The sequence below is a fragment of the Phoenix dactylifera genome, unplaced genomic scaffold (assembly GCF_009389715.1).
Source record: "Phoenix dactylifera cultivar Barhee BC4 unplaced genomic scaffold, palm_55x_up_171113_PBpolish2nd_filt_p 000233F, whole genome shotgun sequence".
Classification (NCBI taxonomy): domain Eukaryota; kingdom Viridiplantae; phylum Streptophyta; class Magnoliopsida; order Arecales; family Arecaceae; genus Phoenix; species Phoenix dactylifera.
The window spans coordinates 574,742-601,851 of record NW_024067734.1 but is presented as its reverse complement, the minus strand read 5'-3'; the positions used below and the strand labels follow the sequence as shown (position 1 = coordinate 601,851).

The 27,110-nt window shown below is 36.6% G+C and overlaps 1 protein-coding gene across 2 annotated transcripts; it reads left to right on the top strand.

The window, feature by feature from the left end:
* Window positions 1-4,716: 4,716 nt before the first annotated feature.
* Window positions 4,717-23,679, top strand: LOC103718365. Of its 2 annotated transcripts, none has more exons than XM_008807152.3 (7): window positions 4,717-5,319; window positions 6,341-6,395; window positions 6,749-6,778; window positions 6,876-6,967; window positions 9,311-9,392; window positions 23,166-23,249; window positions 23,357-23,679. In XM_008807152.3, the coding sequence occupies exons 1-7, from the start codon at window positions 4,988-4,990 to the stop codon at window positions 23,474-23,476; spliced, it is 795 nt and encodes a 264-aa protein (XP_008805374.2). In that variant the 5' UTR covers window positions 4,717-4,987; the 3' UTR covers window positions 23,477-23,679. The 2 variants fall into 2 exon arrangements, with proteins under 2 accessions (XP_008805374.2, XP_008805373.2); XM_008807151.3 differs by having other exon boundaries at window positions 4,719-5,319; window positions 6,704-6,778.
* The last annotated feature ends 3,431 nt before the right edge of the window (window positions 23,680-27,110 follow it).

Genomic DNA, 27,110 nt, shown 5'->3' with positions numbered 1-27,110 from the left:
GAATCTATTGAAATGTGCCTTTGGAGTCATTATAGGTAATTTCTTAGGATTCTTGATGCACTAGAGAGGAATGGAAGTGGAAAAGAACAAGGCAAGGGCAATCATCCAGGCTCAATCACCATGCAACAAGAAGCAGCTGCAAAAGCTACTTGGATAGATAAACTTCCTATGGAGGTCTATATCCAATTATGTGGGAGAGATTCGGTCCTTTCTACCCCTACTGAAGCTTTGAGTTGAGGATGAATTCATGTGGACCAATGAACATCAATGCACCTTTGAGGAGATCAAAACTTATATTGCCAGTCCTCCTGTCTTAGTTCTACCAAGAATGAGAGTCTTGTTAAAGTCCCAGATCCAAAAATTTTATCGAGAGCCTATTGGATCAAGAAATAAAACTGGACATGAACAGGTCGTGTACTACTTGAGCAAGACATTGACAGAGACCGAACAATGACATATGCTGCTGGAGAAGCTTTGTCTAGCCTTATATTGTACTTGTATAGAGCTGAGGTATTACGAGCTTCCTATTCTTGTTCATATAATTTGCACCTTTTATGTGACCAAGTACATGTTAACTAGGCCGGTCATACATAGAAGAATCGAGAATTAGACCACTTTGTTTGAGCTTACTCTGTATATATTCCTTAAAGGGCTATAAAGGGTCAGACCCTTGCCAATTTCCTAGCTGATTACCCGTGTGTAGCGATGCAACATGTAGAGATTGGAATAGGAATCATCATTAGGCCAACTTTCTCTAGTAAGGACAAATTTCTCTTTCTAGCTGGATTTCTCTGCTCTAATAATTAGGCCAAATATGAGGCACTAATAATGGTCTAGACCTAATACTAAGCATGGTAATAATTGAAGTTGATGGTGACTTTCAAATGATGATTAAACAACTTTGCAGGGAGTATAATTATTGCAGTGAGTATAATTGTTGCAGTAAAGTACGTATGTGATAATATAAGATGGCTATGATGTTTATCAAAGGTCTCAATAAGGTGATACTGAAGTTTATTGCCTAAAGCAAGAACCAAGAAGCTAATGAGTTGGCACAAATGGCTTCGGGAGTTAAGATATTTGAAGATGTTTATGTTAAATTCATTAATATGAAGAAGAGAATTCTATTGTCCATGTTCAAAAAGCAAATCGACATGCAAGTACTATATGAAAATTAGAAGGTTGCTAGAGGTAAATACGCTTAAATTTGGAAGACTTTGGTAAGAAATTTTAAGGATGAAATTTTTTAAGGGGGGAGAATATAACACCCAACCTAGCTAATAACAAACTGGGCCTAATCCACTTGATCGACCTAGATATAAGAGTTGGAGTAGGAGACGAAAAAATGATAGATTCCTATTCAACTTAGAATAGGAGACGAACTCCTCCTCTATCCTGTTTTTCTACAGAAGCTAGAAAATCTAGTCTCCATCAGTTATTTAAAGATCTCCACACTCCTTTTAACCTCACTAATAGATTTTGTCGATCACTATCGCTAGACCACCATTGGTTCCTTCTCCTTCTTTTCTTGACTTTCAATGATCTTGACTCATGGTGCTTATCGAAAATTTTAGTTGAGCGCTCGCCGAAGTCTTAGATTCTAAGAGAGATTTTCAAAATTATTTGGATCTGTAGTTTGGTTTTGCTTCAAGATAAGTAATGATCTGCCTTTTCTATATTTTTATTTATATAATATTATTTTTATAATAAATAAATTGTTAATTGACTTATATGTGATTTATCAATTTTATGATATTATGTTTTGAATGGAAAATAGATATATAATTTAGAGTAATATTTTTTGGATTGTTGTCATATTATTTATTGATCTTACATCATATATGCATATTTTGATTGGATTATGATGTATATATTAGATTTAAACTCTCAGCCTGATTATATACTGGACTCTGCCAATTGGAGGTTATGCATCGGCACTCTTACTATTATTAAGTATATTGATTCTGCTTCTGACCCTGCCACAGAGTATAAATATGGTATTTTGGCCCACTCTATAGGATATAAGTATGGTATTCTAGCCCATTCTACAAGTATAAGTGCAGTTCTGTTTTGGACCTAGCCATAGGGTATAAGTATAGCCATAATTAAAGTTGTTGAGTTAAATATGTTTTGTTTCGAATTAGATTTATGGTTGCATATATGAATATTTGAAATATATGGATTTTAATGGATTTGTGTTTTGAAATGAAATTGGTTATATCTTTACACTGATTCGTAGTAACTTATGTTTTACTATTGTATCTTATGTTATTACATGAATTATCTAGTTAGGATTTCATTATTTACTAGGTTGTCAAACTCATTATTTCATATCATAATGTTTTTATAAGTTCGGAGCACTAAGATGGCACAAGGTTATAATTGGGAGAGCGACTAGAGACAAAATTTGACATTTTTAAATTTAGATCAAGATTTGACTAGAGTTTGATATAATATTTTCTTGAATATTGTTAGTTTTGTGAGACATTAAAATTTGGCTCTAATTATTTAAATTAAAGTTTGAATTTTGGTTATTTAAATTTATTTCGCTGTTTGCTTTATGATATCGTGATGAGATACCTTACATACTTGTAGGGATAGTTCCTTATGAATATGCAGTGGTTGCTGCGATTCTGATTCGTGATCTCGACGTTATACCAATAAGATCCTTAGGCCTACATAGAATTGATCAACTATAATAGTATAGCTTGAAAAATCAATTTCTATATATTAGACAAAAATAGTATGGCATAGAATGTACCATATTAGATCCTAGCCATCTAGTTTATATTTTTGAATTTCAGGTATAAATTATACTTTTTTCTTTTTAATAGCTAACATATTATATATGAAAATCCAAAAATGAAATTTAGTTGACCCCTGAAATCTAATATACAGAATTTAACATATTAAAATACAATACATTCAAAATTTTAATATATAAAATTTTAGTCATTGAAATATAATATGTACAGAAATTTAATGATTAGAATTTTACTTCTTGTAATTTATTGTATAGAAGTAAAATGGCAGAATTTTCAGTGTGCAGAAATTTAGTTCTATACACACACACACACACCCCAATGCAATAATCAATAGTCACTTTGTTGCTACCTTAGCGTATAGAAATTAATTTGTAGAATTGTTAGTTTACAGAAAATTAAGTTACAAATATTCATTATAGAAATCTAATATGTAGATATTTGAAAACCAGAAATAATATACAGAAAATTACTTTGCATAAATTCAAAGCAGATTTTGTTTAGCTGGAAACTAATTTTTGTAGAATTTATTTTATACAAACTTCTTCTTAAAACAAGATATTATATACATAGATAATTGTTTCAATGTTAGAAGAAAATGGAGTGAACGATGAAACGAAAGGAAATTATTGGGAAAACTTACAAGAAATCGGGATTGGTATATGCATGGGAGAAAGAAAGAGAAGAGGAGTGTTGTTGGGCTTCTCACACATGAGGGAGAAGTGCGAGGGAGCGTGGGGGTTAGGTTTCTCATAAGAGGGAAGAAAGGAGGAGGAGAAGCATCGGCTCGGTTCTCATGCAACATACACACACACACATAGAGAGAGAGAGAGACATGGCTATCATCATCGCTATCTCCACTATCACTATCACTACCTCCACCACCTTCGAACCTTAACCGCACCACCACTATCATCATCGCTATCTCTGCTATACTGTCAGTATCCTGCCACTACCATTGTCACTACTATCATATCATCGCTATAATCATTATCACCTCCATAGCTCCACCACAAAACCTGCATCCATGTTAGCACTATTGTTGCCATCAGTTCCACCGCACCACCATTGACATCTCATCATTGCCTTCTCCACATTGTCGATGCATCCCCCTTAACATTGCTGTCACCACCTCCTCCATAATACTACCACCTTTGCTACTAACACCAACAGTACCTCCACTATTTTCGTTGCTTCTACCATCACCTTTGCCACTATTGTCATGCTTGTATTTTTAAAAGTAATTAACTATATCAAACATGCTTATATTTTTAAAAATTTAGATAAATAAAGACATAATTTTTATTTTATTTTTGAAAAATAAAAAATGAAAGTGATATGAAACAGCATCTAAACATATTATATTCAAATCCCTCCATCACTACTGGAGTCATCATTTCCTAGCACCGATTTGATGCGGTGGTCATTGATGTGCAACCCTAAAATTTGGTGCCTAGAAAACAATGCATAATGTGCATGACTTAGGTTTCAGGCTAAAAAAATAGGGGGAGGGCCATTAAGTGGAGGTTGTACTACTCTTCCTCGAGAAGGGTAGTTAGATATAGGGTTTGTCTATCTCTAGAATTTTTCCTAGCTAAATTGAGAAAGGGAGAAGGATCCGAGCTGAATCTTTCGCGGAAAGAATGATCGATTTTTTTTATGATGTCGACCATTGGACCGTGCTTTGTTTATATCTAAAAGCATTCCAAAATTCTTCATTCATCCGCATAGTTTTTAAAGAGATTATATCCATTCCGTATACAACCCCACTCCAAGGGAGAATTGGAGGTTGGTTTATATTGGAGCTGCGTTATTTGTGGCATATCACCCAAACCTTTCCTTTCAAGATTAAAGCATGTGTCATACATTTGCTGAATTTTGCCGAATGGGCCCCATTTCAGCTTCACCGAAGAAACCGAAATGCTCTTTTCAGAATTGCCGAGTAGCAACACGAGCGCGAGACGGAGGGACGGAGGGGAGTCTTGGAGGGAGATATTCCTTGTGCCCGATGAACATGTGGCTGCAAAGCCTCAGCAATTCCCACGCTCCAGAGGAAAGCCTCCATCAAGTCTAACACTCAACCTCAAGCAGTCTCCCACAGACAACCCCTTGGAAGCCCCAGAAGCCAGACTCCTTCCCAAATAAGAACTTAGCCCGTAGGATAAAGGAAAAAGATCTTAATATTTACTTGGTTCAAGCCACCAGGAAGTGAGAGAGAAGACCCCATGGCCAAGTTCACAGCCCAGGGGAACCTCAGGCTGCTCTTCAAGGGAGACAGTGCCGCTTTTTGGTGCGAACTGAGAGACTCGGTCAGGTTCAGGGTTGGTGGGGGACTTGAGAGGCCTCTTGGGATCCACAGGTGGAGCAGAGGGGTGAAGTCCCTTAGGCCTGGCAGGGTTTGGTCTCTGGGGAATAAGAAGTCCAGCAGCTTCAAGGCTGAGAAGTGTTTGAATGGTGGTGATGATGATGATGATGAGGAGGAGGAGGAGGAGGGGGAGGAGTTTGTGAGGGATGAGCTATCCTATTTCAGAGGATTGGTGTTAGATATCTCTTATAGGTCAGTAACCAATTCTTGAAAAGAAATAAACTTGCCAAAGTATTGAATCTGAGGTGAAAAAACTTTCCAATTCTTGTTTTTTCTTGACTTCTTGTTCATAGGATCCATCCTTTCTATTTCTTAACATATACATATACATATTCTTAACTGATTCTTGGATTCATTTTCGTCATGTAATTTTTGAGGTCTGCTTTTGCTCTGTCATTTATTACATTTTTATCAAGCAAGAAAATTGGGCTTCATCCTCCTGATCATTAATTCCATATCCGAGAACAGGTCTTCTGGAATGAGAATTGTCTTTATTGTCATATTAGTAACACGAAAACGTGGAATAATTTTAGAAAAGGCGTACCACAAGCAGGAGGAGTCGGATCTAGGAAGACCAACATCTGAGGGTAGATCATGGGCATTGCCAGCAAATAATTTCCACTGTTAAGTGTTAACTGGGAAGCTAAAGAAACAAGGAATGTGATGATAAATCAATTTCATGAAACTGCAGCAGATTGCTTAGAGAATACGAACCAATTTCTGAATGCTGATTCCAATTCAGAACCCTTCACTTCGGAAAAAATAATAATCTTATGAGTACAGAAACAGTTAGAACTTGTTGTAAAGTAGGAGAAATATATGATTAAAATATGCTTCCACTTAAGTCCCATATGAAATGGAATGTACAGGATCCTTGTAAGTGAGAGACATCATGCTCCGTTTAGACAGCTTATCAGTGTTTTTTCACTTTCTTGTGACAATGTTTTCATTTTTTCTATTTTCACATTTTTCATTTTTCTCAGATCATACCTACATTTATTGTCCTACCATCTTTTAGCAGCTGTCATTTGCAGCATGTAGTATACATGGTTGTTTCGAAAGTTCATATTGTTGTACCAAAGTCCTTGCACTGCTGATCATTTATTTGTTAAGAGTATTTTCCAATTACTTAATTGGTTAGAAATGATAACAGATAGCCGCTAAGGTGCATGTTTAGTTGGCATTTGGATCTAACTGTAATCTTACTTTCTAGGCCTATCAATGTTGTTTGCTGGAAGCGTGCGATCTGTCTGGAATTTATGGAGAAGGTAGATTGACTTGCAAGTAATCATTGTTTATATTGCTGCTTGAAGTATGAAGATAGAACCTTTATGATGCCCAACTTTGAGCTCAATGTCCAGCTGTGCTGTGGTGAATTCTTTTAACATCTTACCAGCAAAAACAATTTTTAATGATATAAATCTGCCTCTAAATCAGATCTTTCCATCTTTCTTCCTTTATGTGTTTTACATGCGGTTATCTTCTTAAACATCCTTTTATCAAAAGAAAAAAAAATAGGAAAGAAAAGAAAGAAAGAGACAAGTTTATAAAAAACATCCCTTGTTTCAATTCACAGGCTGATGTTTTAGAATATTATGATCAGACAGTTTCTTCTCCTCAGGGGTCCTTCTACATTCCTGCAGTCTTGAGGGTATGCAATCTTCCTTCCAATAACCATTAAGAAGTGGTCATATATAATTTTTCTTCTCAACTTCATAGTGTGCTGTTTTTGTTTTTCCTCTTTACAGGTCCCAAATTTGCTGCAGGTTGTCAAGAGAAGAAGAATCAAACATAACCTTAGTCGTAAAAGCATTTTTTATAGGGATTCTTACTCTTGTCAGTAAGTGCTTCTTTGACACACTGGTAAATAGAGACCTGCAACTGTGCTTCATCATGTAGCCAAATTCCCAAATCACGCAATTTAAAGGTGCTTGATTTTTTCTGATAAAGCTAATTTGGAGGACACTTGTAGGTATTATAAGGGGATTGGGTTCTATTTAACTTGGGAAGTTCATCTGAAAAGGAATGACACATTTTACATGACATAGACTTTACATATCTCATCCATCCTTCATGTGAATCCAGCAATTATAAGGCATTGGCATCCAATATGATATTGTTCATGCCTAGGGTCACATGGATGATGGTTCAACCTTATTGGCCTAGTTGAGAACCCGAAAAAGGAGCAGGCTTGACTGAGGAGGAAAGTTTCTCTAATAGTTTTCCTCAATTGACTTGGAAATTCGTGCATAAGAAGTTTGTCGTCATGCTTAAGGGATTATTAATTTGCATCGGAAAAGTATCATGTAAGCAGTCCAAAATTTGAAGAAATTGTTTAATTAAGTTTGTTATGTAGTTAATGTAGTGCTGGGGAAATCTTCTTCTACCATAAAAAAATGGGTGGGCCAATGCACGAGGCTCTTGCCATTATAGGGGTTGAGGTTGGTCAGACGTACACAACCTTACCCTTGCATGTACAAAGTTTGTTTCCGTGTTTCAAATCCATGACAATTAGGTCACAATAGAGCAACCTTACTATTGTGCCAAGGTTCACCTTCGAAGATCTTCTCCTTCCATGATGTGGTATCATTGCTGATGCATGGATTGGATTAAGGCAGACATGCACCAACCATGTTGAGGTATATGGTGATGTGAACATATTTATATAAGGAAATTAGGATTTCTGATGCTTTGTATTGTATTAGAGTTGTATTTTGCAACTGAGATCCCAATATTGCCAGCCTTGATTGTAGCCTTTGTAGGAGAAAGAAATTTTAAGAGATCTGGCAGCAACATGAAAGGAATATATGATTGCAAAGTTGAGGATTCATAATATTGATGATCATAAACATGTTGGTGCTGTTCATGTCAAAACAAGCCTTTTTTTATAAAGATTAAATAATTGATGAAGAGCATCACTTTTTTGACAATAAGGGAGTAGTGACAACATTACAGTATAACTTCCCAAGTTTCTTATTTATGAAAATGTCACATGAATCTCCATTTTCCCAGGGAGATATTTTCCGATCCTTCTGATGTTATTAAGGATGTGGCTGCCAAAAGGAGAATTATTGTTAGGAGCAGTTTAGCATAGTATCATTATTTGTATTGCACCTTTTTTTGTTCAAGGAACAAGAAGATCCAAACCTACAGAATGTATCAGCATTGACACTCTTGGTTAAATATTTGTTATGAGGAGAATTTGTTGTAAAAATATGCAGTTGTTGCATCCAGGACAGCTAAATTTATATAATACCATTGCAAAGAAAAAAGTATAACAAATACAAATAAGAGAAGAAGCCAATAATCTAGCTACAGGAGTGAAGATTCTTCTGATACTTCATGAAATTTTGGATGAATTGTAGGAAGATTTTTTAATGCGATCAAAGTAAAACTAGCCCTTTCTTGACATAACTTTTGATAGAGTCCCAACTTTTGGATACCGTATATCTATGGGGAAAATCTGGTGATATGGGAAACGCAAAAGCAGTAAATTGTAGCCAGATGTGGCACGCTGCCACAGCATACGGTCATCATCATATTACATGAGTTTGGTTGAAGACGCTGATTTTTGAAAAACTTTTGTTCATTAGTAGTCAAATGAAGATGTTCAAAAGAAGCATGTAACATTCATCTATATTTTTATCTATTTGTTCAAAGCTTGGCAGGCACTGACAACCATATCCTGATATAGTTTCTTCTTGCTCTTCTTTTACTCTGCTAATGTCTACTATTTCAAAAGCTTAACCCCTCAGTTATAGCGCTAACCAACAAGCCTAGCACTATCTGTATGGAGTTGGCTATTAATACCTGAACTAGTACTTAAACTCAGTATCTTGATCTATGTTAATGGGAATTCTAGTTATAATTTGTCTCTTTAAACAGGATAAACACCTAGGGTCTCCGATGTACTTGCTTTGTTAACATTTCTTTTTTCTGCTGATAAGGTTTTTTGAGTTTTGTGTCTAATATTACTGTTGGTGTTTTGTAATTAGATCTGCTTTGTTTTGCTTAAGACAGTGACGATCAAGATCCTTTTAAAAGCTTTAGAATTTGAGTTAACTCCTTATCTTTTCCTTTAGATAAAAAATACCTAAGATGGACCATTGTTTGAAAAATAAAAGGCAACCCATAAGGTCAGGGTCTGTCACTCAAACTAACAAATGCCTGTTGTTGTTAACAGATATTGTTCTTCTCGTGCGAATTTGACTATTGACCATGTTTTACCAATTTCACGAGGTGGTGAATGGAAATGGGAAAATCTGGTATGTTGCTAATTGCAATTGCCCGGATTTAACGATTGCTAAATCATTTAATTTAGGTATAATGTGCTTATTTTTTAGATAACCCTTCAAGGTATTTATTGATTTATTCTGATTGACTGATGTATTCCTACTGTACTCAAAAAGCATGTGATTTTCCTTGAACAACAGATGGGAATTTTTTCAAATGGTCAATACCTTGTAATCGGATGTTAACTTTGAACACTAGATAGTACATTATATATATATTTTTGGTAGGCATAGTACATTATATTTTCATTATACATATGTTTCTGGAAGTAGATAAGATAATGTGGTAAAAATTAATGTTATTCGTAAAACCTGGAAAAAATCTTTAAATACAAATGTGGGCATATAAAGAAATCTATCCCATCAGAACTGAATTGTCAGTTTCGTTGTGTTAAAATCAAACATAAATATTCTGGATTTAATGTTCTACTAACTAGATAAACTGGTTTCATGCTTGATATATAGCAATGCATAGTATAGAATCTTAAGATCAAGTATGCTATTTTGTTGACTTATATAAGCTTGAAACATTTGTAATCATTAGGTTTTCCTTGTGCAACACGGCAAGCACTTTTTCTATATACGATAATTTTATAAAATAGTGCTAATTTGGGAAATTTATCCCATTATGAAATTCATTCTCTTAAGGCCCTTTCTTGAGAAAATCCTATGGGATTTGGAAAGATAGGCCAGAGAGACTGTATGCTCGAGGGAGAAGGAACAAAAATCATATGGGACGGGCACAATAGAAAGAAACATGTGGCGGGACTTTTTTTTAACATGTTTTCTCTTGCATCTATCTTAAAGAGAAAATCCAAAAGTCAAATAGGGACAAGAGGATTCCTGCTAACTTAGTCCGCTAGTCCTCTAATTTTAAAAAAAAGACAAAAAAGGAAAAAAAATTGCACACGCCAAGAGAGACCATCTGCGAAGAAAGACCATCCGCTTTTTCTTTTTTTCTCGTCAAGCCTCTCCTTCCATCCTCTTCCTCATCAAGCCATTTCTTTCATCCATTAAGTCTTCCTTATCCTCCTAAGTCTCTTTCTCCCTTTCTTTTAGAAATTGCATATTGATTACCTAAAGGAGTGTATTAGAATGTTGGATAACTATTTTGTGTTAGAAGTCTGCCCTAGAAGCCAATATGGCTGACGCATTATTTTGTTCTAGAACATAAATTTGTACTTGACCTAATTATGAATTTATTAAATTGGGCATTCTTTTCATTCATGTTCTTATGTGTCCATGAATCGTCCAAGGAATTAATGAGATGATGCATATTCTCAAGAGTTGAAAATTTGAGGCATGTGTTATTAGTGATTAATTCCTGAATTGCTCCTAATCGATGGATCATCACGAGGACGGTGATCGATCTGCTAAGATTAGTGCATAAATCACTTTCTTTGATGGACAAGTCTTGAGTCCACAGTGTGGGGAACACTGAAGTAATTGTGCAAGTGCTTGTTAGAGAACAAGTATACTGAGCGTGACCATGGCAAGTAGTTACTTGGATGTCTATCTACTCGTCAGTGACTTATTTAATGCTACAGTTGTATGACTGGTCATTTGACCTGCGATGCTTCGGCTATTCACAGTGAGATTGCTGTAGTTTGACGAGCACATAAACATGGGCTCTATCCATCTGGGTCCTTATGGTGCAGATTGGCTTCAGTAGGTTCATTGTAGGAGTAAGGGTGCATCTAAATGGAATCTATCGACCTTAATAGATTAGGAGAGATCCTATATAATTTATGAGACTGAGTTCGTAAATCTTTGGCCAAGGTAGTTTTTGGAAAAAGAGTTTTCCAATCTCGAACTAGAGTCGAATAAATCTTGACATATGACAGACGATGGAATTTAACGAGTTATCTATGACCTCCGTCCTGTCGAGATCCACGATAAAGGGACTGTATCATACGCTAATTGTAGCTGGAGGTTCATCTATTCCATTCTGCTGGGTAGCTACTATATGCTGCTAGGTGTCATTGATGGATTGTGGGACTCAAAGGCATTTACTTGATGATCAATGAATCCGAATGAGAAGAGTTGGAATTGTTCCAACCCATTGAAAGGAGTTTCAATGATATTATGATAGGGATCGCAATATATCTCACTGCCTGACAGAATAGAACCTATGGGGTCACATACAATTGGATTACAATTTAATTGAATCAATTGGACTTAATTAATTGGGCTCGATCTTATTAGATAAGGTTCAAGAGTTCTACTTGGAGTAGGACTCCTAGAGTTCTAATTAGATTAGGACTTCAAATTATTAGAGTCCTACTTGCAGTAGGATTTCTAAAGTTCTAATTGGATTAGGACTAAATTTATATGAGTCCTAATTGCATTAGCACTCCTAGAGTCCTAATTAATTTTGATCTAATAGATAAAGATGACTCCTAATTGGATTAAGATTGAAGAGTTCGATTGAGTCATAATCTAATTGAGTCCTAATTAGATTAGGACTCTTATGGATAAGGATTGGGTTCACCTAATCCTCCTTAGAGGAGGATTTCAGCACCCATGATTGGAGGCCCCATGCCCTACTTAATTTGATCAAGTGGGTTGTGCGTGATGAGATGAAAAAGAGGGAGGGGCGTACACCCCTCCTCTTGAGGCTAGGGTGTGGAAACTCTCCTAATTTTTAGGAGGCTCCACGCCTAAAACAAAGGGAATAAAAAGGGAGGCTGGCGGCCTCCCTCTATGAGTCTTCCTTTGGTTGACGGCCCTCTTCCTCTCTTCTCTCCTCCTTGGTCCAAGGAAAGGACTCCTCGTCCTTCTTCCTTCTTCTTCTATGGCAAAGGAAAGAAAAGAAAGTGTTTCTTTCTTCTCCTTCTTCCTCCTCTTAAGAGCAATCAAGAGTTGATTGCTTAGAGGGGTTCCAACCATCAAGAGGGATCTTTGCAAGGGAGCTAGCACCCCGGTGAGATCACAACGTTGATTGATCTAGATCTTCGTGTGGATACCCGTAGAGGCCGAATACTTGTGCAGCTTCAAGCAAACCCGACTTCCACGATTATCAGATAGCGGTGAAGATCTACCCGCTCAAAGGTAAAGATATAATCTTTACTATTGCTTTTATTATAGTTCTTAAATTAATCAAGTTTTAATTTTAATCTTTTCTTTGAATTCATAACTTTCTGAGTTTATGAACTTAGAATTTTTTTGAATTCTACCTTCTCTGGGATGTTCATGTGATGAACGCCCTCGTGCGTGTATTTCCGCTGCGATCGTCGCAATGCGTGCGGGGGTAACCCGACAGTGGTATCAGAGCCGCGGTTTTGGGATTAAGATTAAGATTAATAGACTTGATTAGGATTAGATTAGATCTAAATTTTAATATTTATGCGTGCTGAAATTTCTACGTGTTGAAATTTCAGATTTAAGAAATTTCAGCATGCTGATTTTTGTTCTTCTGATCTTGCATGTTGATTTTAATTACAATAAGATTGCAATAATTAAAATTGTCTTGCATGATTAGAGTTTTAGTTGGTAGCATATTTAAATTAAAATTTTCAGATCTGAATTATACGCATGAGATGCATGTGATATGACCCAAAACTTCTGGATTCTCTGAAAGAGTCGACTCCAAGGATACTCGAGTCGATTCAAAGTCTAATCGAGTCGATTCCAAGGATACTCGAGTTGACCCCAGCTTTGAGGTTATACTTATTTTTGCTTATGCTTATGATTAGCATATTAATTGATATATGCATGAGATGTATATTGATGCCTACCAATATTTTTATTTACATGAGATGTGAATAAAAACCTAAACAAATTTGTCATTTACATAAGATGTAAACCTAAACAAATATGTCATTTACCTAAGATGTAAACACAACATATAAAAAGAGTTTCATATTCACTTAAGATGTGAACAAGGGCTAAACAAGTATGTCATTTACATAAGATGTAAACCATAATCAAGGCCTAAATAAAATTAAATCTCCTCTTTCAGTCGTAGTGAAAGATACTTTGAGCTAACCCATTATTGATTAATTGATCAATTGGTTTTTGAGAAAGTATTAAAGGTGGTTACTTAATTAGGACCGTGCTCGCATGGGGAGCCTCCCATCTACTTACCTAGCCAATTGGGTTAATTATCTTTTATGGATGGCTTAATGTTGAAATCACGAGTCTGAAAACTTAATATTAAGTCTAGCGGTCTTCCACCGTAGTAGAGCTGCTAAGATCTTTCCGGCGTTAATTTGTCTCGGCTGGATACAGTGGACAAGTTGCATCGGAGAACCGGACCTCTCTATTGGCATGAGATGTTGTGGGGGTAAAGGTGGGGTTGGGCGCCAATAACTATTAGGTGAGGACCCAATAACGACTTTACTTCTGTGAAAAATATGGTGGGTCTGACTTAACCAATGAACGGAACCAATAATTGTTAGATGAGGTCCTTATGACTTGGAGACCAACTTGACTACAACTTGCTTGAGAAGCATTATATAAGAGTTGTACACTCATCGTTTATGTGTCGCCAATAACTGTTAGGTGAGGTAGCATGTAAATTGGTGGGACTGTAGCACCCCACTTGAAATCTAGAGTCGCATATTTCCGTTTTTCTACCAGAGGAGTGTAAGAGATTCGAGAAAATAGTGGAAAATGTTTGTTTTAAAAGTTCCTAAAATAAATAGAGTTCAAGTACAAAATTTTAATTAGATTTTTTACTCTTTGAGTATTATAAAGTCAGCTTCTAAACTCTTAACTCATATCCTAGAGAACAACCGTTTGACCAAACCCAATTATAAAAACTGGCTCTGCCATGTCAAAATAGTTTTGAATTGTGAGAAATTAGAATATGTGCTAGACCATAAAATTCCCAGTTGCTAATCCATCCGATCACCGATCAGTGTAAGACGCATGACGAGTGGACACGATGACAATAAAGTTAGGTGCTACATAATGGCATCCATGTCCAATAAGCTTTAATGCCAGCATGAGAACATGAAGACTGCCAGAAAAATATTAAATCACCTGCAAGAGTTGTATGGTGATCAAAGTCGCACAGCACGGTTTGAAGTGTCCAAAAGGCTCTTCAAGGCCAAGATGTGGGAAGGGCAGTCTGTCCATGATCATGGTTTGACCATAATAAAGGACTTAGAGGAGCTTGAGAAGCTCGACCTGACCATGCACAAGGAATTGCAAACGAATTTGATCCTACAATCCCTTTCAGCTTCATATGAACAGTTTATAGTAAACTACTATATGAACAAGATTGTATGCACCAAAATAGAATTGTTAAATAAATTGGTAACTACCTTAGGGACCTTAAAGAGTTCAAGGGGTATCATTCTTGCTGTCGAGTTGGCTTCTACTTCCAAGAGAGAGTCTACTTGGAAGAAGAAAAGCCTGCAAAGAAGCAGAAGATCGAGAAAAGGCCAAGTAAGGAAGTTCCAAGAAAAAGGCCGATTGCAAGAGAAAAGGTTTTCATTGCATCATGGACGGCCATTGGAAGAGAAACTGTCCTACATATATGGGAAGCATAAAGAGCAAGAAGGGTGACAGATCTTCAGAAAGTATGTTAAATATGCTCATTATTAAAAGGATACTTAGGAACTGTTACCTAATGCTAGCAGAAATTTGATTTCTGTATCTTGTTTAGCACAGTAAAATATTTGTAAGACTATTGTTCCATTTATTTGAAAAATAAATTGGTTGCACGTGGTTTTATGATTGACAGTCTCTATCACATACATATGGATGTATCTGTAAATGTATTTAAGCAAACAGTAAGTACCATAGGATCCAATAGATCCATAAATGAGATAAATCAAAAGTATTTGTGGCACTTCAGGCTTGGCCATATAGGAGAAGACAGAATAAACAAATTGGAGAAACATGGCTTTTGGGCTCATTGACTTCCTAATCATATTCGATTTGTGAATCCCGCCTTCAAAGAAAGATGGCCAAATTATCCTTTGTAGAACACGGAGGAGGTCCACTGAGATACTTACTGTGGCCCATTTGATGTGCAGGCTAGAAGTCGTAATTTTTACTTCATTTACCAATGATTAGTCATGGTATGGATATGTGTATTGGACACAAATCTGAAGCTTTTGAAAAGTTCAAAGAGGTCATATATGAAGTAGAAAAAGAAACATAAGCCCTCATTAAAGTTCTTCGATCGGATTGAGGAGGTGAATACATTAGTGGAGAGTTCCGTGATTATCTCAAGGAGAATGGTATAGTTTCATAATGGACTCCTCCTGATACACCTCAGCTCAACTGGGTGTCAGAGAGGAAGAATCGGACCTTATTGAATATGGTCAGGTCCATGATGAGCTTCACTGATTTATTCTTATTTCTTTGGGAAGATGCCCTACTTTCAGCAATTTACATATTGAGTAGAGTTCCCTCTAAGTCTGTTCTTACTACACCATTGAGATATGACATGGTAAGAAGCCGAGTCTTGGTTATCTTAAGATTTGGGGATGTCCGGCCCAAGTCAAGCAACAACAGGGGGACAAGTTAAAGGATAGGACAATTATGCATACCGAAGATTCGAAAGAAACTTTAAAGCCTTTATTACAAAATTGACTAATGCTAAGCAAATTATGTTTTAAACCATTAACTAACAAGACGTTATCTATAAAAGTAGATAAAGTGATTCAGATTTTACCCTTCCCAATAATGTGACCTTTGCTATTGCCACCAAACGTTACCACTCCACCATCTTTGGATTCCACGGTGATGAATTGATCCATATCATCTGTTATGTGTCTTGAACAACCACTATCTAGATACCATAGTCGATTCTTCTCATTGGTTGTAAGACACACCTGCAAGCAAAATCAAGGATCCATTTTAGGTACCCAAGCTATGTTGGGTCCTTTAGGGTTAGTAGTTATGGTTCCTTTTGGAACCCAAATTTTTTTAAATCTTTGTTTACCCTGTTCATTTGACTTGTTATTATAGTTAAATTTTCTGAAATCACACTCATAAGCTTTATGTCCTATTTTGTTACAACAATAACAAGTTATGTTTTCATTCTTGGATTTTACAAATAAGTTCTTTAGATATTTTTGTTTTCTATTTGTTCTATATCCTAATCCGGCTTTGTCATAAATGGCTCTTTGACTATCTAGAATCATATTTAACTTATTTGAGCTAAGTGTGAATCTATCTACTAAGGATTTATATTTTTCAATATCCCTTTTCAGTTCAATGTTCTCTTTAATTAAAATTTTAGTTTCATTAGTTAATTTCTTACTTAGTATTTTATGATCATTAGATAGTTTTACTTTTTCTTCTATTAGTATCTGGTTTTTATTTTTTAAGATTTTGTTTTTGTGAATAAGCTTTTTGTGTTCTTCCATTAGGTCTAGAAAAGCATCATGTAATTCATCTACAGTAAAATCACATTCAAGTTCAGCATCTACCTTATCATCATTTGCCATGAAGCACATTTGAGCTGTGTGTGGTTGATCTTCCTCTTCTGAGCTTGATCCCTCACTTTTACTTCAATCAGCCATGAGAGCTTTCTTCTTCAATTTCTTCGGCACCCATTTTGATTGTGGACAATCTATTTTGAAATATCCGGGCTTATTGCATTCATAACAAATGGGTACATCTCTTTCCTTTTCTTTATCCTTTCCTTTTTTTTTGCTAGAGCTGCTTTTGAAGAAAGGCTTCCTTTTGTTGAACTCTTTCTTCCTCCTCATAAACTTTCTGAATTTCTTGGCAAACATCGCTACTTCCTCTTCGTCATACCCCTCTTTCTCATCAGAATCATCCGACTCACTATTTTCTTTAGGAATTGTAGATTTCAATGCAATGGTCTTCCTTTTCTTAACCTCTTCTTCAGAATTTTGCTTCATAGTCAACTTATGTGTCATGAGTGACCCTAGAAGTTCTTTTAACTAAAATATATTGAGGTCCTTAGCCTCTTGAATTGCAGTTACCTTGGCCTCCTACATACGCGGTAGAGATCTGAGAATTTTGCGTACCAATTCAGGGTTAGAATAAAATTTGCCTAAGCTTTTGAGACCATTTATTATGTCAGTGAATCTTGTAAATATTTCAGTTATATTTTTAAAAGATTCCATTTTAAATAGTTCATACTTGTGTCCAAGCATATTTATCTTAGATTTCTTAACTTAATCTGTGCCTTCATGTGTAACTTGTAATCTATCCCAAATATCTTTAGCGGAATTACATGTTGAGATCCTATTAAATTCATTTGCATCAAGTGAGCAATAAAGGACATTCATGGTTTTGGCATTAAGTTGAGCCATCCTTTTATCATTGTCATCCCGATCCTTTTCTGACTTAGGGATGACCATGCCATCTATACTAACGGTGGGTGTGTGTGGTCCTTCAACTATGATTCTCCATATATCATAGTCTAGTGCTTGTATAAAGATTCTCATTCGTGCTTTCCAATAGGTATAATTCATGCCATTGAATAGAGGTGGCCGATTTGTTGATTGTCCCTTGGATAGAGAGCTACCAATTTGAGTTGAGCACCTGCTCTGATACCACTTGTTGCCCAAGATAACAACCCAAGAGAGGGGGGTGAATTAGGTTTTCTAAATTTTAGGACTTTAAATTTTACTTATAGATGGATTAGTAGTTTGACTTGTTTTAATTATATAAATGCAGTGGAAGCAAAACAAACACAATACAAACACAAAAGAAGTATAGTGGTTCGGTGCACTTCAAGGCACCTACGTCCACTCTCCAAGCGTCTCCTTGGAAATTCACTATAATCCCTCGGATTACAGTTAGATTGTCTCATAATCCAAAAATCCTACAATTGGTTTTGCGGGATCACCAATTAAATTTAACCGTTGGTTTTACGGGCTCACCAACAACCTACACCGTTGGTTTTACGAGCTCACCAACAAACCTTACAACGAATAAAAGATAAGAGGTTTAAAGCTCCTAAATGAGCAAATAAAACAAGTGTGCACTCAAAGAAGAGATAAGAAAATATTTATCACTTTGTAGATTGCTCTTCTCTTCTTTGTCAAAATTGTTTTCCTCCTCAAGGGGTTGGTGGAGCTCTTGAAGACACTTGAAAACTACTCAACCACCTTTCAAAATTTTGAATGAAGCAATGAATGTAAAACACTAGAATTTTCTTTTCTTTTGAATGCTCACTTTTGATTTTGCAAAAGATCCTTTCCTCTAGTGAATAGCGGCTCTTAAATACCTCTCCAACCTCTATTAGTCACTTCCTAGCTGTTGGAATGGAGAAACTAACTGCTACTAGCCGTTGGAGCCTTAAAATGTACTTCTGCAGAACTAGCCGTTATGCTGTCAGTTGTGCTCGGGTCGACTTGAATTTTGCTAGAGTCGGCTCGAGCTACTGTGCCACAGGCTGGGGTCGACTCAAATATTTTTGTGGTCGACTCGAGCTTCAGTGGGGTCGACTTGAGGTTGGCTGGGGTCGACTCTGACAAGAAATTCCAGAGTAGTTTTTTGACGTTTCAAGCTGGGGTCAGCTCGACTTTTCTTGGAGTCGACTCAAGCTTCAGTGGGGTCGACTCGAGCTTGGCTAGGGTCGACTCTGACAGGGAATTCCAGAAAGCAGTTTTCTGACGTTCCAAGCTGGGGTCGACTCGAGCTTTGTTGGGGTTGACCCGAGTATGGCTGGGGTCAACTCTATCTTTCTTGGGGTCGGCTCTGACAGAGAATTCAGAGAGCAATTTTCTGATGTTCACTTGTTGGGGTCGACTCGAGCTTCAGTGCTGATTTTTGGGGTCCACTCGAACCTTGTGCCAGGCGTGCCGAATGTGCCAGGGTCGACTCCAATTCTTCTGGGGTCGGCTCCAACTCTGTCCCAAGTGTGCCGAGGTGTGCCAAGTGTGCCATAGCGTGCCAAATGTATCAGAAGTCGACTCTAATCCTGATTTTCTACATCTTAAGGTTAGTTTAGCACATGAAACAAATAAAAGATATTGCAATTAATTTAGGAAGCTTGGCATATAAAAGTTTCATCTCTTTGGCTAGTAAAAAGACAGAATTGCCCTTTAATAAGGAAACTTCACTCTTAACTGTGTCAAACTGAAATTTGGATTTTTCCTCAACTTCTTCTAATAAATTTGTCCTTAGACGAGTTCTTAAGAGTTGTTTTAAATATATAGGAAGAGTGTATCACGAATGTATCGAAGTGTGTAGAATGTATCGAGAATATATTGCTTCTTTCTTCCTTGAGTGTTTATATACTTGATCAATTGAGTTAATGATATTAACACTTCCATATGGCCTCAATGGCTTTGTAAACATCAAAATAACACTAAGATCCCAAGATCACATGTTGGAGTGATTGCATTATCTTCTTAAGGCCTAAATCCAAGATTTCCAGCTATAGATTATCACTCCATGAGTGAGATCGCACTAAAAATACATGTATATGTACCAGATATAGATTTTATGAATTATGTAGTCCATATAATGATGCACACAAAGGATGAAGTATACTAACATGCTAAATGTGTGTATGCTATGATATTTATTTAATATGTTGACCAACAAATTTGGGAATGATTACTCAATTCTGATTTGGAAAGACCTATTTGAATCATAAATTAGAATATATTTTTTTTATGAGATAGAGGAGGCTAAAGCCACCCCAACCCTTCGAGGCCTTAGCCTAGGTACCTAGGCAAACTAAGCCTAATGCTTGCAGAACCAGGACTTAAATGTGGACCAAAATACTTAAGGGATGACGCCTTGCAAGTTTCAGACCCCCAACCTCGTGCTTATAAGGAGAGTATGTACTGCTGAGCTATAAGCTCATAGACAATGTTGCCATTAGAATTTGAGGTGAATGTTGAGGTCGGCAGATTATTGAAGTCAAATAGTGAGGTCGGCTCCACTCCGAACTAAAATATTCTGGGGTTGATGAACGGCATATTGGACGCCGGCAAGTAGGATGTTGGTGACAAGTCTGATCAAACTTCCAAGATCTCAGACCAACCTAAAAATAAAGTCCTCTTGCCAGAGTTTGTCCGACAAGCAACCCTCTAGCGCTCAAGTCAGTTGAATTTTAAGAAAACACTGGAAGCAAGGATTGTTGTCTCGATACTGGACCCTGTACCGCTGCCACACTAGCACAGTGTCGGTACGAAAATTTTTTGCGTACCGAATATCAGTACGTCGCCCATATCGGATATCGGTACCAAACCGGTATGGTATGGTACACCTTGTACTGCTCGATACGGGCCGATACAGCATACCATGAGTGAAAGAGAGATTAGAGTAAAAAGAATGACTTATCTGAGGGTCCTCCGGTTCTTCCTATATAGAGGATGGTATCAGTGTACGTTACCAAGAGTAATGGAGCGTGCAATAACTCCACGATAACAACTCTCCATGATAAGCAATAACTACGCGGTGACAGCTTTCCATGTCACGCACGATAGTAACTGTTTTAGTCGTGCGATAATAGCCCAGCTCACATAACTACATGGGATCGTGGCTGCATTCTTGATGGGCATTATCTACCCTTAAATAGTCTTTAATGAGACACGTAGCATTTTCCAATTACTTGGACCAAACTTGCACTTCGGCTATTACTGAGGTAAAACACTTTGGAAAAGACCAAGGCCAGACACCTCGGTCAGGTTGACGAATATTCACCATATCAAAAAATATAGATTATAATACTTTACATATGCTGAGAGGTAAGGTTGAGACTAAGAAAAAAATATAAAACTAGGGCCAATAATCTTGAGAAATCACACTCCAGCATCTCCACTGATTACTTTACTCAAAAAAAATGACCAAAAACCCTTAATGACTTGTATGAAGATAAATTTAGTAGTTTAGGACAAGGTTCGCCATCTCAGTACTAAACCTTGTACTGGTGCCACATTAGTATAGTGTCGGTACGGTACGATACAGAATTTTTTTTAGCGTACCAAGTGTCGGTATACTATCCATACTAGGTACCAATACTGAACTGGTACGGTATGGCATGCCCTATACGGTCCGATATGGCGTACCTCGGTTTAGTTCATAAATAGTCAAATGAATTAAAAGAATTAATCAATAGAAAATTCAACTTGATATTAGTGCAATTGCTAAAATTGAGAGAACATGATCCTTTGAAACCGTGTCATGTAGGAAAAATCCAAAATGAGTTCTTTCCAACATCTCTAAAGATTACATATTTCACTCGAGGTTTTAAACTTACGAGCCTCAACTCTCTATTATTAGTCTGAGTAGCTTAAAGCAGAACAAGATGTTTATATGTTTCTAAAAGCTAGAAGAGAAATTGTAACAGTAGATGATGTGTAACTTCATAAAAAGAATCAGTTCTACTAAAACAGAAAAAAGAGTCCATGAGCACATAAAGTCCAGTCAAATGATTTATTTGAATTTTGAACATGCAATTTGATTTGGGTTGAATCAAGGGTATTACTGAATGACAACTAAGGGTGCTGGATGCCTATCCCATCTAAAAGATCACATGTTGGAGTGATTGCATTATCTTCTTTAGGCCCAAATCCAGGATTTCCAGTTACGGATGACTATCACTCCATTAGCGAGATCACATTAAAAATACATGTATATATTCCGGATATAGATTTTATATATTATGTAGTCCATGTAATGATGCACACAAAGGATGAAGTATACTAACATGCTAAACGTGCATGTGCTATGATGTATATTTAATACGTTTACAAATAAATTTGGGAATGTTTACTCAATTTTAATTTTGGAAAGACCTATTTGCATCATAAATTGTAATATTTGTTTTTCTAAGATAGAGGAGGCTGAAGCCACCCCACCCCTTCGAGGCCTCAGCCTAGGTACCTGGGCAAACTAAGCGAGCCTAATGCTCGCAGAACCAGGATTTAAATGTGGGCTGAAATACTTGAGGAATAACATCTCGCAGTTTGCTAACCCCCAACCTCTTGCTTTTAAGGAGAGTATGTAGCCCTGAGCTACAAGCTCACAGACAATATAGATTATAATACTTTACATATGCCAAGAGATCAGGTTGAGACTAAGAAAAAAACATAAAAATGAAGGTTCAGGAATCTTGAGAAATCATGCTCCAGCATCTCCACCAATCACTTTACTCAAATAGAAATGACCAATAACTCTTTCAGACTTTATGAAGATAAATTTAGTAGTTTAGGGCATGGGTGTTCAAATGAATTAAAAGCATAATCAATAGAAAATTTCAACTTGATATTAGTGCAATTGCTTAAAATTGAGAGAACATAGTCCCCTGAAACCATATCATGTAGGAAAAATCCAAAAGGAGTCCTTTCCAACATCTTTAAATATTACATATTTCACTCTAGGTTTCAAACTTACAAGCTTCAACTCTCTGTTGTTGGTCTGAGGAGCTTAAAGCATAACAAAATGTTTATATGTTTCTGAAGGCTAGAAAAGATATTTTAATAGTAGACCATGTGTAACTTCATAAAAGAATCAGTTCTACTAAAAAAGAAAAAAGACATCGTCCATGGCATAGAACACAAAGTCCAATCACATGGTTTATTTGAACATACAATCTGACTCGTGTTGAATCCTACCCCATCTAAAATGCATGTTACAGCTGATTCACATGCATATAATGCTGACTCAAATAGTTAGTTTCGTACATAAACCACTTGATGAGCATTAGATTATGATTCAAAGACATCACCTAGGATATCATCTAAATTGCACTGTCCAATTCTGATTATTAAGAGTTTAAATGCTATGGTCATCATGTTAGTATAAAAATGTTTATTTCTTATGCTTTGTTTGAACTCTTTTCACTCTCAGGTTACGGCATGTGCAAGATGCAACTCAAGGAAGGGTCAGAAAACTCTTGAGGAAGCAAATATGAAGTTGATCAAGATCCCAAAGGTCTGAGCTAACAATTCACTTCCATCATGGTGTCTCCTGAGAAAACAAACTTTCGTAGATATCTTCTAACTGATTGGAAACAATTTACTCCTCAATTGCTATGGCAGGTCCCCAAAGACTACGACATACTCACCATCCCCTTAACATCAGGCGTTGCGAAAATGCTGAAGATGAGAAAAGGGGTGCCTGAAGAGTGGCTACAATACCTATCAAAGCCAAGTCCCTAATCATGATATTAGTTATTTCCACTGCTCAATAAGTAGCTCCCGGCTCTCTGTGGGTGCCACTCTGTTGCTAAATTGTACACCAGAAATCCATTCCTATAATATTAGGTCTTTTACACCTCATTGTATTCTCGACACCCTACTCATCTGTCTATAGCTGATGTTCTAACTTTCATTCACCATCCTATTAAATAGTCACACTGTCACAGGCAATCTCGGTTATATTTCTTAAACAAAATTAATCGTCCGAAGCAATCCAACCATCAGCTCAAGCCAGCAAGGGAATATTAATTTCTGATGGTGCAAATATGGTCGATTGTTATGGTTATTCGTTATTCATTTAGCAGCTGATCATGAAATAATTTCTAGTTTTCTTCCTGCCACCAACCACCTGGCCTGCCCACCCTTCCAAAACTCATTTGAAAGCTTGTCTTTTATCAGGGTTAAATCACATAATGTGTCAGTTATCTGAATATAAAGACAAATGCATCTCATTTACATAAACAGATAAATCTCAGGTCAGGCGGCAGCATTTTTTATTTAACCTGAAGGTTTTATGATTGAATTGCTGGAAGTGACAGATAGGGTTTCTGATGAAATCTGAAAACAGTGGCATTATGTCAAAATAATGGAAAAAAGATCAAATAGATTGTGCAAATTTCTGCCATTGCTTCAAATCTACTCAAAGAAAAAGAAACAAAAACAAAGAAAGAAGAAAAAAAAGTTTCTGCCCTCTTATGCCCTAATTCGAATCCAGGAACATCAATTTGGAGTAATCTTGCCTTCGGGACTTTGTAGGCCAGAATGTTGTTGCATGTCCCCAAGCTCAGGGGGATTTATCTTACAAGACAATGAAGAAAGAAACAATTTGTCACCACCCTGACACTGGGAGGGTCAAGATAGCAACCTGCCCCGTTGTCGCTTGCCAACTTGGTCTTTCAAGATTCAGAGTCCTTTCACCAATTCTTCAAGAGGGGTACTAACAGTATGTTATGGTAATTGCACCAAACCTAGTGGTCCAACAACGGCTTGCATAATGTCAAACAAACATGGAGGGATTCACTTTAAATCTGGTGGTCCATCCACCACCATGTATTGATGAGGGAGGCCCCAGCCCTTCCCATTGTCGAAGGAATCTCCCAAAATTTATCTTGGATGAAATGGAGGGAGATTAAGCAAATAAGAAAAATGGGTAGTCTTGCAACAAAACTCTCATTCAAAAAGCTGAAAGAGTTTGTCTTTAAACATATGATTCTTTTGGGTAATATATCTAGAAATACCCAGTGATTCTTTATTGGGGTTATTTCGGACACAACTGATACATTCCAAAGTAAATCTAACTCTAACAACTTTACCCTTGACATGAGCCCCTTTTTGATTTTGTATCGACTTAATTTCTTCTCTTTTCAACCCAAATTGAAGAACAACAAAAGAACAAAGAAATCGATACGAAATCGATAAAAGTTACCGACTTGAAATTCTTTATATTGCTCCCTAATTTGGTAGCTTGTAAAATGGGCTGATAGGGTTGGGCAAATCAGCAAGGAATCTATAACTGACCAATTTGGAGCAAACCATATCTATAGTTCAAATAGGCTTGACCCCATCACCCGGTCCGGAACAATTTATAGTCAGTTCTAATGGTTGGAGGTTGATTCTACCATGGCTATCTCATTCACCAACATCAATAGGCCCTCCAGCTATCATCAAACCTTGACATCTATGGTTTAACTTGAGCAAAATTTTACTTCCTCCCAATACAATCTAACTTTCACTGGAAGCCGATTTGATATAACTCCTTGTTTCTTTTTGACATCCAAGTGTCATCAAAATAAAAAAACCAACTGCGAAAGGAATAAACTTTGTGCACACACCTGTCTGTTTTCACAAGTGCCCACCTGTAAAACAGCAATCCCAGAGGTGGATATGGTGTGAGGCTCAGCAATCCTGTTTCTTCCTTAAAGTTTCGTTACCATCTAGTTCTTTCTGAATATATGGCAACACAGACAACTGTCTCCGGTTGGAACCCTGGAAGGTGATGTCCTCCTTGTGACGAAGAAAACTCCATGCGAGTGTGGGCCCGTGAACCAACAATTTTCCTGCCTCACTCCCCACGCATGTGCGAGTCTCTTTCCGGAAACTAGATAGAAAAGATGGGTGCAGGGCTATATGTATGTATGTATGTATCTGTAGTGTATGTGTGTGTGTGAAGACATAATGATGGGAGTAGCCCTGCACCCATCTACATATATATATATATATATATATACACACACACACACATACATATATATACACATATACCAAGATACACACACACACATATACACATATACATATATATACATATACATATACACATATATACATACACATATACATATACATATATACATATTCATATACACATATATACATACATATATACATATATACATGCATATACATAAACATATATATATACACACACATATATATATACATACATACATACATACATACATACATACATATATACACACACACATATATATACATATATATGTATATATACACACATACATATATATACGCACGCACATATACACACACACACACACACACACACATATATCTATATAGATATACATATATATAGATATACATATATATACACATATATGTGCATGCGTATATATATGTATGTGTGTGTATATATATATGTGTGTGTATATATGTGTGTGTATATATACACACACACACACATACACACACACACACATATATACACACATATAGATACGCATACACATACATACATACATACATACATACATACATACATACATATATATATTCGTATTCGAATCTATTCATACGTAGATAGAAATTTAAGCATCCAACTAATATCTAAAAGTGCAAATGGATCGAATCGAGTCAGGCATGAATGAACCCGATCCAACCTGGTTTCTTGTCCGGATCCTAATTTTAGATATAGACCTGACCCGATAAGAGATCAAATCGGGTCAGGTCGGATCCACCGTTACAATTTTTGACCCAACAGGTCATTTGGATCAGGTCAGATTCATGTATAATACAGACCCAACCCAAAAAAATTGGATCTAGTTCGGGTCTAGGTTGTGTCCGATTCGGGTCAACCCATCCATAACTTCAAAACTTGTGTTTGCACCCCCGCAGGCTGCTCCCCACAGGCCCAAATAATTTTACAAATTCGGATCAGGTCGGGTTGGATTGGGTCTGAATTCAATAAACCCAAATCGAACCCGAAAAATGGAACGGGTCCAATTTTAGAACCTGACTCGGCTCCAAGGGTCCTCCAGAATGGTTGGGTCGAGTCTAAGCGGGTCAGATCGGATCGGGTCGGGCCACGAGGCAACCCGATCTATTTGCAACCGTACTACTAATATCCGTATCTATAGCCGTTAAAAAAAAACCAGATATCGATATGGATAGACCTACTCGATTCGGATTTGAATATCCAATTCTATTTATAATCTTATTTATTTTATATATCACTCATAAATTTTTAAAACAAATAAATGACCATATCAACATGATATTAACTTAATTTATCATCCACTTAGTAATATTTTGATTCTATGGTCATAAAATTTAATTATCTTAGTAATATTTTGAT